Source organism: Halyomorpha halys, unplaced genomic scaffold (assembly GCF_000696795.3).
Source record: "Halyomorpha halys isolate HHAL.00 unplaced genomic scaffold, Hhal_1.1 Scaffold4.1, whole genome shotgun sequence".
Classification (NCBI taxonomy): Eukaryota; Metazoa; Arthropoda; class Insecta; order Hemiptera; family Pentatomidae; genus Halyomorpha; species Halyomorpha halys.
Genome location: NW_027116287.1, coordinates 2,671,799 through 2,688,396, shown reverse-complemented (window position 1 = coordinate 2,688,396; position 16,598 = coordinate 2,671,799). Strand labels below are relative to the sequence as shown.

The 16,598-nt window shown below is 27.2% G+C and overlaps 2 protein-coding genes across 4 annotated transcripts in view; one reads left to right on the top strand and one right to left on the bottom strand.

Annotated features, from left to right (window-relative positions):
* The first annotated feature begins 732 nt into the window (after positions 1–732).
* LOC106687014 (uncharacterized) lies at positions 733–15,548 on the top strand. Of its 2 annotated transcripts, XM_067053114.1 has the most exons (11): positions 733–787; positions 859–1,004; positions 8,114–8,181; positions 8,512–8,588; positions 8,804–8,965; positions 9,057–9,229; positions 10,433–10,562; positions 10,933–11,068; positions 11,184–11,336; positions 14,503–14,657; positions 15,348–15,548. In XM_067053114.1, the coding sequence occupies exons 2-11, from the start codon at positions 914–916 to the stop codon at positions 15,538–15,540; spliced, it is 1,338 nt and encodes a 445-aa protein (XP_066909215.1). In that variant the 5' UTR covers positions 733–787; positions 859–913; the 3' UTR covers positions 15,541–15,548. The 2 variants fall into 2 exon arrangements, with proteins under 2 accessions (XP_066909215.1, XP_024215420.1); XM_024359652.2 differs by having other exon boundaries at positions 735–1,004.
* The window catches only part of LOC106686837 (solute carrier family 12 member 8), a 13,426-nt gene continuing 12,157 nt past the window's right edge, over positions 15,330–16,598 (bottom strand). The window contains exons 14-15 of one of the 2 annotated variants that reach the window (XM_014430430.3): positions 16,124–16,255; positions 15,330–15,469 (exon numbers count right to left, since the gene is read on the bottom strand). In XM_014430430.3, coding sequence (XP_014285916.1) covers positions 16,226–16,255 — 30 coding nt within the window. In that variant the 3' untranslated portion in view covers positions 15,330–15,469; positions 16,124–16,225. Of the gene's footprint in view, positions 15,470–16,123; positions 16,256–16,598 lie in introns of those variants that run through there. The other variant, XM_067053113.1, reaches the window with a different exon arrangement.

Below are 16,598 nucleotides of genomic sequence, written 5' to 3'. Positions count from 1 at the left end.
TATAATTAGATATGAGTAAGGAATTCAAAAATAAGGTAGCTCGAGCGATTCTGTAGTTCTCGGAAAAATCTTTAGGTTGAGATCTTGTACTAACAGGTGGAAGGACAAATACAGGATGAGGATGTCAATAATATAGGAAGGATATTGCTTTCTTTAGGATTAGAACATGAAAGGACCAAGAAGGTATTGTCTAGATGCCTCCCAAAACTGATGTCTACAGGAAATCAAAATAAATTAAATACGTGGATTAATCAAGAATAGCCCAAAACTTTTTATATAATTGAATGGAATATGGTCCGGGGGAAAAAAAATACATAATTTTTTAAAAAAATATATATATTTTTATATAATTAGATGCTTTGTAGATGATTTTGATCCTATATTGTACTGTATGTTTAAAAACTCACTATACAACTTTCTTCTAATGAGAAAATCATATTTGAACCAGAACAAAAGCTTTTCTTTTTTTTTTTAAATCGTTACTTTTTGATGATTCAATCTTAGCATCACGAATGTTCTATCAAGATATCATATTTGTCGTGTACACTTGGTTAATATAAACAATTTACCATTTTTTCATATCATATATTAAATTATTAATAAATTCTCGTCTTCATAAATATTCAAATACCACGCCAATTTTCATAATAATCACCTAATCTATTACGGACGGAACCTATATATAACCGGCGACCATGGATTTTTATCGAGCGATGGGTGTCTGCTTTGGCAGTCATATCGACCCGAGGTTTCGAAGGTGACTAGTCTCTCATTATCACCGTTTCAGGTTAATTTTATTGATTCGAATATTTTAGCTCATCCGACTCGATTATAAAACATTTAATGATAATTTTACAGTTTGAAAATACTTAAAGGTGAACACGATGTAATTGCGTTGAATCGAGCGATAAAAATGAACTGGAGATTCTCTTTGATCTTCGCGACTGTCGTGAGTCGTGTTTTCGCGAATGAAGTCGCCCAACGTTTGGAGTTTCCACAGTATGGTGAGTAAATATAGACGTAATATTTATACGAACATAAAGTTTTAAATGTTATAAATGTCAAGGGATTATTTTATTTTAATTGTCATTCAAAATGTTCATAATTATGTCAGGTGGATGGATAGCTTCTACTCTCCATTTTAAGATCTAAATAGTATGCTGCGAGTTTTCGGAGTTTTAATTTATTCAGTATTTTTATTGGAAAAAGCAGGATCAATTAATTTATTCAAAGGATAAATTAATTTTATACTCCCCTATTGAAGTTATAGAAGCAACTACTATTGTAAATCTTATCGATTTTTATAAAAATAACAATGTACCTGATTAATGAATTCATGTACTTAAACATTTGCACTTTTCTTTGAATCGAGGCCAATTTTCTCTACTGTGCCTAACGAAGTTTCCTTTAAAACAAATTATTCAAAAATAGCACTTTTAATCTCTAAGATAATACTGGGTTAGAGAAATGGGACATAATAAACCCAATATCCAACATATATTTATATCCTTATATGTAAGGGGGAATATTAATTGCATATTAATTGTTTGAGCTTTAATACGAATCGATTACTTGACAGTTTATTGACCAAAAGCATTTTCAGGAAACCATTCCGATTTCATGATAGTACAAGAGCCCAAAAGGAGAAAAAGGCTGTTATTTCACCTTAATTTTTAATTAATTAATTGAAAACTAGGTATAATTACTAGTCACAATTGACGAGTCTGCTAAGTATAGCTAGGGGGAATAAAAAATGGTGGCTGTTTCAAAACATTAAAAATATTTAATTTTTTATTCGGAGCTCTATATCTTTATAAACAATAACAATAGAAAATCTAAGAGAGCATCATTTAAAGTAGAGTAAATTTGCTAAAATGTAAGCCCTAATACAGCTGTTTAAGTTCAATAGTTCTCCAGATATAGCTTTTTAAAAAGCAACCTTTCAAAAAATGTTGTATGGAACGTACTGAGAGATCAGTAGTTAGTCAATTTATTTTGAGAAATCTATATCTCAGGAACTATGTGAAGTACAGATGTAAATTACCAATCAAATTAAAGCTAGTTAAACTTACTATAAAATATTAAATAGAGCTTCCAATGAAAAATTAATGTTTTTTAAGATTTTAAAACAGCCGCCATTTTTTATTCCCCCTATTTATACTTGGCAGGCTCATCAGTTTTGACTAGTAGTTATACATATTTTTAATTAAAGTAATCAAAAATTGGGGTGAGACAACTGCCTTTTTTTCTTCCCGGCTCTTGTACTATGAAGCTTATAGAATCCCATTAGGCAAAGCTAAGACCGAGTGTATGTCTCTGGAGTGATAACCTAGCTTGGCATTCGTTCAACAGATGGTGTGATGTCCGGCAAATAATGATAAAAAGTAATTAAAGTGAGAACAGTAAATTATTCTAAAATTTTTGTTAGATAAAATATACTTGTTTTTCAGAAAGAAAAACATATCAGTTTAAAATATTTTTGTAACCATGGCTCCTGAAATTAAATAATGAATATGAAATCTCATCATACTTAAGATAGATAAATAAAAAAAATTAAGCAACTCCAAACACCCCTTCAAGCGTTCTACAACAATTAAAGGAGTCTGGGAATAATTAGTAAAGTAAATACAATTCCCCCTCCTAAGTTTTTAAATGTTTACATATTTAATCATGTATGTAAAATATAATATATATGACAATAAAAAATATATATAAATAACATCCAATGTTGGTATTCACCTTCAAAGATGCCCTCAACTCTCATGTGCAACTAATCTGTCAAATTACATAATAAATTTAATGGCAATAAAAATTTAATATAATTGTGTCAACAAGTCATCCTAATTTATGTAAAATTTTAAAACAAATTTAATCAAATTTAAATTACAATAAAAATATTAATATTTATAAATTACAAAATGTATTCTCTTTTTATCCATCTGAAAATAATATTTAATACATAAATATCTTTTTTAAAATATTTAAATCTTTAATTAATTTAAATTATGGAAATTTCACTTATATTGAATAAGAAAATTTGTGTACTCTGTAATGAGCGAGAGTCCGCTGAGATAGACCTAAGATTCAGAGACTCACCTCTCACATTAAAATAATAAATTTAGTAACTAATAATCAGATTTTTTTTTTTTTATAATTTATTTATTGATATTTACAACTGTATACACATATATACAACAAGTAAATTTGCTGTAGGTGACATAGTGACATGATAAAAACATGTGGAGCATTAATGATTTTACGAAGGATTTTGGACTTGTAGGATTGGATTCTGGAGGAATTTGATGGTTTAGTGGAGCCCCAAAGCTCGACTCCGTATGTCCAGATAGGCCTTATAATAGTCATGTAGATCAGTCTTTTGTAATGTGTTGGCAATTTAGACCGTTTGTCTAGTCAATGTTGCAATAGTCGGAATCTACGAGCAGTTTCTTGACTTTTTAGTCTTGTATGAGGATTCCATGTCAGTCGTTTGTCGAGATGTAGTCCTAAGTAACGGATCTGTTCCACAGGAATAAGTGGGGTATTATTAAAGGATATTGTAGGGGAAGAGGTCATGGGTTTACGTCGAAGGGTAAATGTGATTTGGTGGGATTTATTGGAATTGATTTTAATCCTCCAGTTTTGGCACCATTCTTCAAGGGTGGTGATGTGGGATTGGAGGGTTTGGGATACAATGTAAGGTTCATTGTTCACTGACAATAGACATGTGTCATCGGCATATGTGGTGAGGATTGTGTTAGGATGGGTTGGAATGTCAGCTAATCAGAATTTAATATGATTTGATACAAATTTTAATCTTATTACTTGAATAATAATAAATACAAGTATCATATAATTAATTATGATATATTTAAAAATTATTAATTCTTACCAATTTAATGTACATTTAAGGTATAGAAATGAATAAATTCAATTATTTATGAATTAGTAATTAATTGAATGAATATGAGTTTTCTGAAAATTAAACTTGACTTTTTCTGCAAATTTTAAAGGATTTTATTTTTAATAATTTTAAAAAGTTAATTAATTGAAATTTAATAGTAAATTAAAAATTATACTGATAAATATGCCTAACAATATGTGAGAGGAGGTCCCTGATGTAGAAACAAAAAATATATAACCTGCACATGCTCCATACAACAAAAACTGCCCACTATGGATATGTCACCTATCCTACATTTCTTTTAACAACTATGTATTATCTTAATCTAGCAATAATAATTCATTTGATAACTGATTTAATATATTGATGTTTGAGAGTGGTCTATTTTACTATTAACACAAACATCAATGATCCACTTTTTCTCCCAACTTTATATTTTAAAAAACCTGCAACATTTCAGCCCTTAAGCCATCTTCAAGGACACAACCTTAACCATTGATGTCATAATCAATTAAATTGTCTTTTTTGCAGACTAATTGCCCATGTTATATATTTCTATAAGACATGGGCAATTAGTCTGCAAAAAAGACAATTTAATGAATTATGACATCAATGGTAAAGTTTGTCTCTTTGAAGATGCCTTAAGGGCCGAAATGTTGCAGGTTTTTTTAAAAAATAAAGTTGAGAGAAAAAGTGGATCATCGAAGTTTGTGTTAATAATAATAATTCATTTATTAAACTTACTATTTTTTCAATACTTTATTTAATTGGTGATGAATTTATTTTGAAATTATCATATTATAATAATGGTTATGACAAAAATTTAAAGAAACTAAAGCCATAAAAAATAAAAGATCAAAAAAACTTTATATATTTTTGTAGTTGAATAAACTATAATGATATAATAAGACAAAAATTAAATTAAAAAAGTGTAATAAAAATGAGGTTCTTATATTTTCGGATTACAGTGATCCAATATACAAAAGATCATTCAATATAAATATACATCCGAAACAGTGTTTAAAATTTTTATAACCTAATAAAAGAGAAAAAATGTTGACACGTAAAGTCCAAAGTGGGCAGGGACTATGGTCCAGATCAAACATAATTTTAAATGTTGTATTTTATTCATGATAATAAAGATTTAATAGCCGAATTTTAAAGTAAGATAAACAGAAAAACATTTATCAAATAATTAGCTTTTTTTTTAAGAGATCCTTTATTAAATTAATACTGTTTGAGTCCAAGGACCATAGTGAACATACTTAGAACTAGTTTCACAGACCTTGCATCCTGAGAGGTGAGTACTCCCGAAGAGTAGATTGCTGGTAACGAGGTCCTCTGCATGTCTCTCTCAGCCCTTCAAAGGAAACAAATATTTAAATAAAACAATAACAATAAATTGTATACATAAAAGCTATTTTTTCCCATCTCATCCCTAATATTAAAATCTAAAATCTTTACTAAAATTCTAACATAGTACATCAAAAATAAAATTTAAGATTTATACAAGAAAAAGATACATACCCTTCCATTATGAACTTGACCACACTTCCTAACCGCCCTCCATATTCCTCCGATCCTGAAAAAAGAAAAAGACAATGAGACTTCTAATATAAAGTAACTTAAAAGCTGTTTATGGGTTACATCCATAAGCCACTGTCATTTACATATCTAATACTTATAAAATTCAATAATTAAAAAACTATTAATCATACAATTGTTTTATAATTATTATAAATATTTTCTGCGAGCAGCATGGCTCAGTAGTTATATATATGAAGTTAGTTGGAAATGAAGAGATTAAAAAACACAACTATAAGAGGAACATTCATGTGTTGCCCAATAATTAAATTAAATATAACAGTATTACATATTTCATCTTTCAACAGACAATAAGATCATTTCAATAAAATTATACATCATTAATGATCATAAATTATTACATATATGATTTTCAACAATTGTATATATATATTTTTTTTTTTGTTCACCATTTGTTTGTGATAGATCTTCAGTAACAAATGGTATGATTAACTCAAGTTTCAAGGTACAGAGTGCTGTTAGGTTTCAATGTTCAAAGTAATTGTAGTACATAAAGGAAGATGAAGACATTTCTTTTATTTTTAATAATTAATCGGATAACGGTAATTAACGACCATAACAATTACTGCGAAGAAGTGGGGGTATATAAGAATATGAAATGAAAAATAAAGAAATGTACTTAATTGCCAAAATATAATAAGACAAATCATTAAAAAAAAATTTGAAACATGAGAATTGGGTAATTTAGAAGCCAATATTATTTTTTTCGAACTATTAGAAGTACCTTATTTGTTAATTGAACAAGAAATATTGTGTACTTTCTCAATTAAGTAATTTAAAAATCGTTACGTTCATGTCTGAAGCTATAAAATCGAGTAATAACTAATAACTACAATAATTATTGCAAAGTATATTAGTAAAGAGCTGGGACTAGGCAGAGGGCAAAGTGCAGGACACTGGAACCTGTATGGACCTGTTGAGTCCAAAGTTCAAACTGGGCAGTAAGAAAATAAAATGTATTGTAATTATACATAATTATTTCATTAGTCTTATTTCTTTCCATAGTGAAATAATCATTAAACACTTATTTATTTATTTATATATATATATTTTTTAATGTTCCTTATTTAATTGAAAAAAATAAAATTTATAATATTCTTTGATATAGTTTACAAATTGTTTTAAGTTCTTTCTGGTTACAACGAATCATTGTTTATTACGAAGTACATCGTTCCAGAGCTGGGACTAGACGGAGGACGATGTACAGGATACCCGAACCTGTAGAGTCTAATGTTCCAAATAGTAGAAAATGAGAAAATAAAACTCATAGTTGAAATATAATTTAAGTCACGAAATATAAAAGATAGTACTATTTTTTATTTATTGTCTCACAAAGAATGGAACAATCGTTAATCGTTTATAGTTAATATTTGAACGTACATCAAGAATTGGTTAACTAATTTAAAAGGCAATATACTTCGTTTAAAAATATTATTAGCCTCTTATTTTAAATACTAGGGAATTTTTTTTTTAGATTTAATTTTTTAAGTGAAATTAACTTTTGATGTAATCAATAACTATAATAATTATTGAAAAATATCGAGTATAGCATATCAAAATAGATAAATGTATTTATTCTTCAACACTTAGAAGAATAATTAATAAAATTTATTGATAAAACTTGTACATAAATCAAGACTTTGTTCATTTCAAAGCCAATGCTATTTATTTAAATATTTTATCAGTACCTTATTTCTAAATTGCTGAGAACTATTGTGTTCCTTTCTAAGATACACAGTTTATCAATTTCAAGCATTTTGTATCAGCAAGAAACTCCTTTTATAATTAACGACTCTAATAACTATAACGAAGACAATCGGAACGAAGCGAAAAGCGAACTGAGGGCAAAGTACACCGAGCGAACCAGTATGAACCGGTAATGTCCAAATTAGAAAAAAAGTAGTTCCATGAAAAAATAAAACGTACTATCGAAATATAATTTAATTTACGAATTATACAGAATATTATCATTTTTTTAATCTATTGTCTTACAAGTATGGGAACAATCCTAAAACAGTAGTTTTATTACTGGAGAATAAATAAAGAATCTGCTAGTTAAAATCCCAAAATAATTATTTAAGTTGTTTTATAAGTAACTTATTTCAACACAGCAGAGAGACTATTGTGTTATTTGAGTGTTAAAAATCATGTTTGATTTTCACATGGAATTATTTCTTGGCCCAAGTTTTATAATAATAATTATGAAGACGTCGGGACAATACATGAAAATAAATGTTAAAATTTGTCAATATATAAAAAGACAATCAGTAAATGTTTGAGGTGCTTACTGGTGCATAAATCAAAAATCAGTTAATTTAAAATCCAATAACTTACCGTTAAAAGTTTCATGAGTATTTTATATCAAAATTAAGGAAGAATTAAGCAGGCAAGTGCGAAACTGCACAAGCGTTCTACATGTAACTTAACCTTTTTGAAATTTTCCTGGCGGTTACAGTTTAATTAAGTCCTTGTGATATGGTTCGCGAGTTTTATTTTTTTCCATTTTCTTATTTCAGATATTAGATATAAACTTCTTCCAACAATATTGTATAATCATTTTTCCACGTTTATTGTATATACAATTAATTGAAGGGAGTTTCATTTCAGATTTGGAAACCTTAAGAAAAATGAAAACTGCTCAATTGTTGATGGATGATTTTCTGAAGAATGAAAGGGTGACTCTATTTAATAATTTTAATTGTTTAATTGTCATCAATTTTGTCTATGATTTATATTTTAAAACTTTTATGAAAATTTATTTAAACAAAAAGATATAACTAATCCTTCATTTAAATATGTAATAAGTTGGTTTTCTTAATGATCTATAATGTCCTCTATAACAATTGAAATAATTATAAACAATGATTGCTCAGATATATTAAATCCTGATAAAAAACTATCACCACTAATAAGTACTATCATCAGAAAAGTGAATTTTATATTGAAATAATGATTTTGTTTTTTACTTAAAGTCATCAGTATAATAATTCTTTGATTCCTTACAGTCTCTGCAATCATTCTCAACTTTTGAAGAACCAATTATGCTAGAACAACTCAGCTATAATGAAGATGAGGTAGACATGTAAGTAACTTACTCTTTACAAATTTAAGGCATTTAACAAAATATAATGATTAAACATTAATGAATTGTAGTCATTTTATTTTAAAACTCTAAAATAATTTATAAAATGAGAGTAGAATGTCTCTCGCATCAGATTTAAATTATTTTATTAATTTTTATGTTATCGTTTTATTTGTATTTATTTTTTAAAATAAAAATGTATGTATTTGTTTTAGATCATTTAGTAATTTAGAAATGGCAGTGGAAAATGCTACTATCAGAGCGAATGCAGAACATCCTCTGCAAACTCTAAACATTGAGCTTTCCGTCGGAAAAGTTTACATTTCTGGGATGTCCACTGTAAAATCAGGATCCATTCGACACCAATCTGACTTCAGGTTTACGAAATATATCTATTTTATAAATAATAAATATCCTAACTTCAAACGATATGGAAATCTGTTTATAATTATTATATGAAAACAACAGATTCACAGTACAGAGTGTTGAATGTGCTGGGACCGGAGGGATAGTTGCGAGCGCTGATGATTTAGACTGTGAATGGGTTCTCATGAATTGCTCAGAAGAGAAATTTATGCCCATTGATATTGTCCTACCCAGCAGCTTAAAGGAAAGTGGATTACACAAAAAAAGACATTTTAGTAAGTAAAAATAATTTAATAAAAACTTATGACATTTTAGAATAATATTAATTTATCATAAGAAATAATTAGCCACTTATTAAGAAACCTAGAAATGATTTATATTACCATTTTATTGCTCCTGGAAGCTATTTTATGGGAAAAATATAAACTAGAAAGGGACAAAACTGTTAGCTACAATTAGGATTTAAAATTGATAATGATAATTTTATCAGCTTAAAATAAAAAATTGTGTAAAGTTTAAGTAAAAATAAAGTGTTTTATTTAGAAGCTTGATATTTCTGACATTACATCTCTATACTTTATCTCATAGGGGTTGTATTTTCCTTAAAAAACTAATAATTTTTTATTTAAAAATAGCACAAAGTTACCTGTATCATTTATCTTGCAAATGGAATCTTTTAAAAGTATTTTGACTAATTGTAGATTTGGAGGGAGAAATGCTTTACTGACATGAAGCAATGCTACCGAATACAATGTGTTGCTATAACACACAGCTTACTAATCTATCTTAGACAATACCAAAAAATAATATAAATTAAATACATTGGTATAATATTTATAATTTTTTTTTTAATGACTAAATTATATTCAATTTATTTTTTTTTTCCTTTTTGTTTTATTTTGTTACCAACATAATTCATTTAATCCTCTCATTTCATCTCACTCCAGCATGTCTCATATTCCTCTCTTCCATTGATTTGTCAGAAATATTGAGTTTACTATATAAGCTCTATTTTAAATTTATGGACTCTTGAAATTGATAATTTATAATAGATAGATCAAATATTAATCTATTAATTCTCTTTTAATTCAAACCATGTCAATATTTCAGTTCTGATACAACTGATTTTCTTTTTTTTAATAATAGCACTTCAACTTTAAACTCTGTTAGTACGTTAATACCCTGTGATTTAGAAAACATAACATGTTTGATTACTTTTCCTCTGCACATAGCTGTATAAATTACTTATTATTTAAACATTTCATAGCATTGGATAAGAACTATGTCTTAACTTTAGACAACAGGTTGTTCTATCATTTTTTTTCTTTCAAATTTATCTAAGGTATAATGAATAGTCAGCCAAAGATTAACTTTTACTCGCTCGTTTAATATAAATCCCCTTAAAATATCATATTCTTGTTAACACTTATATTCAAGAAGTTACAGCGCATAACTACTTTTATTTCTTTTATTTTCAGATAATAGTGAAGCAGGGCTGTTAAGAAGTATTGAAACAAATCTTAATGCATTGTGTGCACTTCGACTGAAAAATGCCCTTCAACGACTGCCTCCTTCACTCAAAAATCTACTTAATAACATGGCTAATACGTAAGAATTGATTAGTTTACAAATCTAAGCATTTTAAGTTTAGAAAAACAAATAATATAAATGAGTAATATGATTTTCAAGAAAATATTTTATATCAAATTATAAAAAAATTAAATTAAAATAGGTTGTTTTATAAAAATAAAAAACTATTATGAATCAATGAAGATATAATAATAAAAAAAATACATTTTTTTTTCGTACTTTTGATAATATTTTTCACAATATAAAATAATAAAAATAATTTTAATTTAAAGAAGGTAGTTTATCAAATAATTGCCATAAATCAAATAACTTTTTTTTTTTTCATATATTTTTTATGATAATTTATTCATTTTTGTATGTTTTATAAGGGCACTAATGTAATTTTTAGGAAGATGGCTAAATTAGAAGAATTTGATTCCAATGAATTTATGGATTCTGCAATTTCTGTAATAACTTACTACATCAAGCAACGTTATAATGACTCCATCCACTTACCTGATCTTAGAGAAGCCATTCCTTGTTCTGTGAGTTGAAGGATAGATTATTAAAAATATTTAAATTATATTATATTAAAAATTTAAAATAAAATAGTTTACTTGTGAAAAAATGAGTTAATCATAAATTAAAACAATATAACAGCTGCTGTCCTTACTGCGATGTGATACCGGATTAATCGCACGAAATGGGTCTGCGAAAGATGTTTCTACTCTGCAGAGAATCGGCAATGCAAGGATAACGAGAAGGAACTTAACAGTTGATTTCACTGGTAATGTAAAGTTTGAAAAACTTTATGTAAGTATATCTAACTTATATTTAATTACTGATTTGTTTATAAGACTTCTTGGTAAGCAGTAAATAAAAGAATAATATAATTTTTTTCTTGTTACTTTTCTTTTTATTTTGGTTGAAATAAATATTATTTTTGGGAAAAAATTGGCATAGCTTCATGTACATATATTATACAGAAAGGTCTCACCTTACTTATTTATTGTTTTTACTTTAATTAAACGTGATTCGCCATCTCTTTTTGTAATAGATCAGTTTTATGCAATAGTATTAGTTAGGATTATGAATCTTCTCGATAAATAATAACATTCAATCCTCCATCCAATGGTGGTGATACCTTAAAAGAGCCAATTTTTATATGCATCACTCCTCTTGTGAGGGTGCAAAAGATAAACATGCATAAAGAATTATGTGATCTTTACTTAAAACAAAATCAAAAGATTAATAGTTGACCATACTTAATAGATTGTAAGAAAATAGTCGAGGTAGGGGTCAAGAAGTAGTGAAAAAAAAATGAATAAAGTAGTGAAAAAAAACTATTTATTAGTAATCAATATTTTGTCCAATGTTGCAGGGGTTCATGAGGACTGAATGAAAACAATATAAAAATTGTAAAATATGATAAAAACAATTATATTATAAAAAGAATGAATGTAAAATATTATACAAAAAAAATGGATGCAATCAGTAAAGGAAATATTAATATAGATAAATAAAATAATAAGTAATAAGTAATGAGTAATAGAATTGCTTATGTAAAACTAAAGTAATGAAAAGTATTTTAAATATATGTATATATAGTTGACCGTAAAAATTGATATTTTTGTTTCTCCTTTGACCGCAACCCTGACCATTTTCCTATATATAAAAAAGTATTTTAAGTATTAATATTAATAAATATATCACTATTCATTACTCTAGTTTTTATTCAGTACTCCACTTTAACCATCCCTATCACTAATTAATGTATTTTTTATTAATTATTATTTTATTCATCTGTACTTATATTTTCTTAACTTAATATGTTTGTTCCTCTTTTTCTTAACATAACTTTTTGCACTCTTTCAGTTTATGTCCTAACTGTTTTTACCATATTTTACAATGTATGTTTCTTTTTCTCATTAAGATTTGATGAAGTCCTACAAAGCAGGATGAAAAGTTGGTTAATAATAAATAGTTTTTTTACTACTTTTTAATATTCTTTACAGCCAACTGGACTATATTATCTTCCTAAAGTTTAAAAATAAAATCCTTTTTATTTTAATATGATACTACCAAACAGGAGAGTCAATATGTAATTCATTATTATTTAATTCTTCTCACATATCACAGATTCAGAACTGAGGTGAGAGACATGGTCCAACCATTAAGAAATAAATTTAATCAAACATTTAAAAACTTCTGTACGATTATTAATGTATCTAAGAGAACTTAACTTCTTGTTGATCCTCTCTTAGCATGTGAAGCAGTAATTCCATTCCATCCATTCCTGCCATTATTGACTTCAGGATCAGTCCTCTACACATTCTAGATGGTTCAGCTTCCTTAGCTCGGACACCAGTTCATATTTGCAAAGCTTCTCACCCACAATTTTTCTGATGTTTTTATCCTTTGGAATTCCAATATCTATTATCTTAGCTTTATTTTCTTTCCTGTTTATCAGGAGTATGTCTGGTCTATTATGGTGCACTGTGTGGTCATTAAAAATGGATTCGTCCCAGAATACTTTGATGGGGCCCTTTTGAAGTATCCTACTTGGATTATACTTATAATATGGCATTCTTACATCTAATTGATTAAATTTCTCCTCTAAGTCCTGATGGAAAATTTTCACATTATTATGCCTCTAGAGGTACTCCGTACCTGCTTGAACTGCACACCCTCTTGGGATATTCTGTATTGATTCTGACTTATTATTATAAATATTTTAATATCCTCTTTTTGAGTAAATAGTTATTTTTTATATATAAATGGTTTTTAGTATATTTTATTTTATGTATCATTTCAGTATTGTTTATTTGTTGTATTTAACCAAAAAGCAAGCTAACCAATTTTGATTAGTCAAATATGGTGTAAAGATGCATCCTTCAAAATATTCAAGATGGCGAGACGTTATCTTGGAGTCTTTCCGAAGTTCGTGGAATTACTGCTATGTTGAGTAGTCAGCTTTTGTTGTTTCTCTACCACAATCATAGTACAAATTAATCTAGGAAGAAATAGAAGACAATAAAAGTGAATTAGAGCGGTTGAGCTACAATCGATTTTTATTTTTATCGACGAGTGAACATTAAAGATAAAAGAAAGGAAACTGGGACTTTTTGTTTGGAACACTTGTTATGGGTTGCCGAGGGTATGGCATCTGGATGCAGGGGTCAGACCACCCTTTATCTACTACACAGTCGTAGATATCAAGAGGCAGCAGTCATCCAAGAGATATTTAAGAAAGTGATCACTCTTTATTTGGATCGCCGGTGGATTGGACGTGTCCTGGAAGCTAGGAAGAGGACCAAGCTTTTAGCTACTGTCAGGGGTAGCATCTTTACAACAAAGACATCAAGAACCATCATTAATCAAAGAAGTATATATAATTGGTTAGTTTGCTCTACCTAGGATTTAATTATATTTGTAAAAGTAGCCATTAATTTAGTTAAGTGTCATCTGATTGTCTAGAAAACTCGTCCTGAGATTAAGAGTTCATAATATTACATTTTAATAATTTTTAAAAAATTCTCATATCTATATAATATTTAATCTTATAATTTAACCTTGTCATCTTCAAAGATATATTTTAGATCTGAGAATAAATAAAAGATATTAAATATCCTTTTATTTATCATAAATAAAAAAAAAATATAACAATATATTTAATTGTTATTTTTCATTTCAATCAATAAGTTCATTAATCGGATATTGGTTATTATTTTATTTTGGAACAAGTTCTTCTTCTACTAATTTTGTAACGTGTTATTTTAAATTATTTGAAAAAGTACTGTCTATTTTATAATCACTAATATCCTTGATTGATTATTTCTTTTCAAATATTATGTGAATTTGAACAATTAGCTTATTGCTGTTAGTTAGCATATTTATCAAATTTATTAATATATTTATACAATAACAAACATATTGTTTAATTAAAATTCATTTAAACAATTATGGACACTGATTTCAGATTTACTATGAAAAATATAAAGCTTCTCTCCTTGGGATCGGCCCAACTGGAAATTTAAAACTGCGATCTCAACAAGTCATAATTGGCATGCAGCTTGAGATAAATTTTGGAAACCGAATGATCGGACTAAAAAAGTTAAAACTTCAAAAGTTAGGGTAGGTATTTTTAAAATTATTTACGATATAAACTTATATCCTAAATCATCCAGCCTCTATTAAGAAAAAAAGAACTGATAGTAATTTAATAAATTATAATAATATAATCTAGCTGGATTTTATTCAGCTATTGTATTATTTTTGGATTTTAAAAAGAATTTTCTGAAAATTAGTCTTAATAACAGCTTTTAAGGTCGTATTTGTGGTAAAATATGTTGTATATTTTGTACAGGTAGAATATTAGGTCAAATTGTTATAATAAAATACATTTTTATTGAAAGTCATAATATGTTTTTGACTAAGAAATCAAAATAAAATTTTCTGGTAAAACCAGAAATTTTATATTAACACATTTCCTTAGGTTGTTCTCCCGAAATACAGTACAATTTAAAGTAAGAAAAATATAAGTATTATTAAAAAATAAGATATAAAGACAGTTGTTCGCTGCTGCATATAGAATAGTTGAATAGAACTCATAGCAGTCATTAAACTTTGTTTAAAAAAATATAAACTCTTAGACACGTTATAGTTTTCATAAATATTATGTTTGAGAACTAATAACTTGTTGTATCCACACATAGAAAGAAGTTATAGGTAAAAAAATAAAGAAAGAAAGCAATACTTTAAGAGAAAAACAAAACTTACCTTAAATTTGTATATTTTTTACTAAAATATATCATTTTATTTCAGTGTAACTCAAGTTGAACTGAGCGGCTTAGGCATCATCCTCGGAAGAGTTTTGACAACTATTTCTCCTTATTTTGTTGGAATATTCAATGCTCAGGTCTCTCGAATTGTTGAACAAAGAGTATCTGTTTACGCAAGAGAAGCATTGAAAAAAAATACAATCGATGATATATTTAGAGGAAATATAACTCTATAAATTATTAATCTGATGTTTTATAATATGATTCATTTATAACATTACAAATAAATAACTTAAATATTAAGAAATAAAAAATATAGTTGAAACTAAGTAGTGCTGTATAGACGTCCTTCGAGGAACTCAAAAGAGTAGAGCATATAATTCACTATTTTTATTCATAAATAAAAGCTTTATAAATATGTAAAATATAAATATCCACAAATAGTTATATATAGAAAACCACCAATAATTTAATTAATATTAAATATATTTTATGAAATTAATAATTTTTTTTATTGAATTGAATAAACTTTAACAATATTTCTTATCATTTATTCTTCTGTTACCCAAAGAGGACAATTTTGGTTATATTACTTTTTTTTTTTAAATTAAAGATAATGTTAATTTGGAGGAACATTAGATGAGTTTAGAAAACAAAAAAAGTGGACTAGGCAACATTGAAAATCCCTTCTGCAGAGAGAACTCCTATGTTATCCCAGTTTTGTAAATTTAAATAACAAAAACCATAAGTTATTAATAAAATAACCATAACTTTTTTTTTTCATTGTTCTTAAATTTATGTTAAATAATATAGATTTACCAATATCTTCGTTAAAAAACAATGAATAGTAAACTTAAACCATGCATGCACCCCTAGGTGTCTCTGAGCACACCAACACCTGTCTTCACTTGCCTCTGCTTCTTATGTTTCTGTTTCTCTTGAAACTAAAATCTATAATACGAATAATCAAATTATTACATCATTCATAATTAGTAGATTTCTTATCTGATATAATATATAATTTACTAGTTACTGTTACACATCACAAAAACGTTGTTTGATTTCGAAGCCGGAGAGAATTTAGATATAATAGAGATCACAATGTTCCCATCAAGTGATGAGGAGACAAATAGAGGAAATGGTAACAAAAGTGAGTTCAACCTGAACCATCTTCCATGAAATTTGTTGCACATTCAGGTGGAACTCAAGGCTTGGTCAATTTTAATGTCCTTATTAAAATGATAATTCAGGAATTAATGTAGTAATAATAAACCAATGCATTTCCTTTTACTAA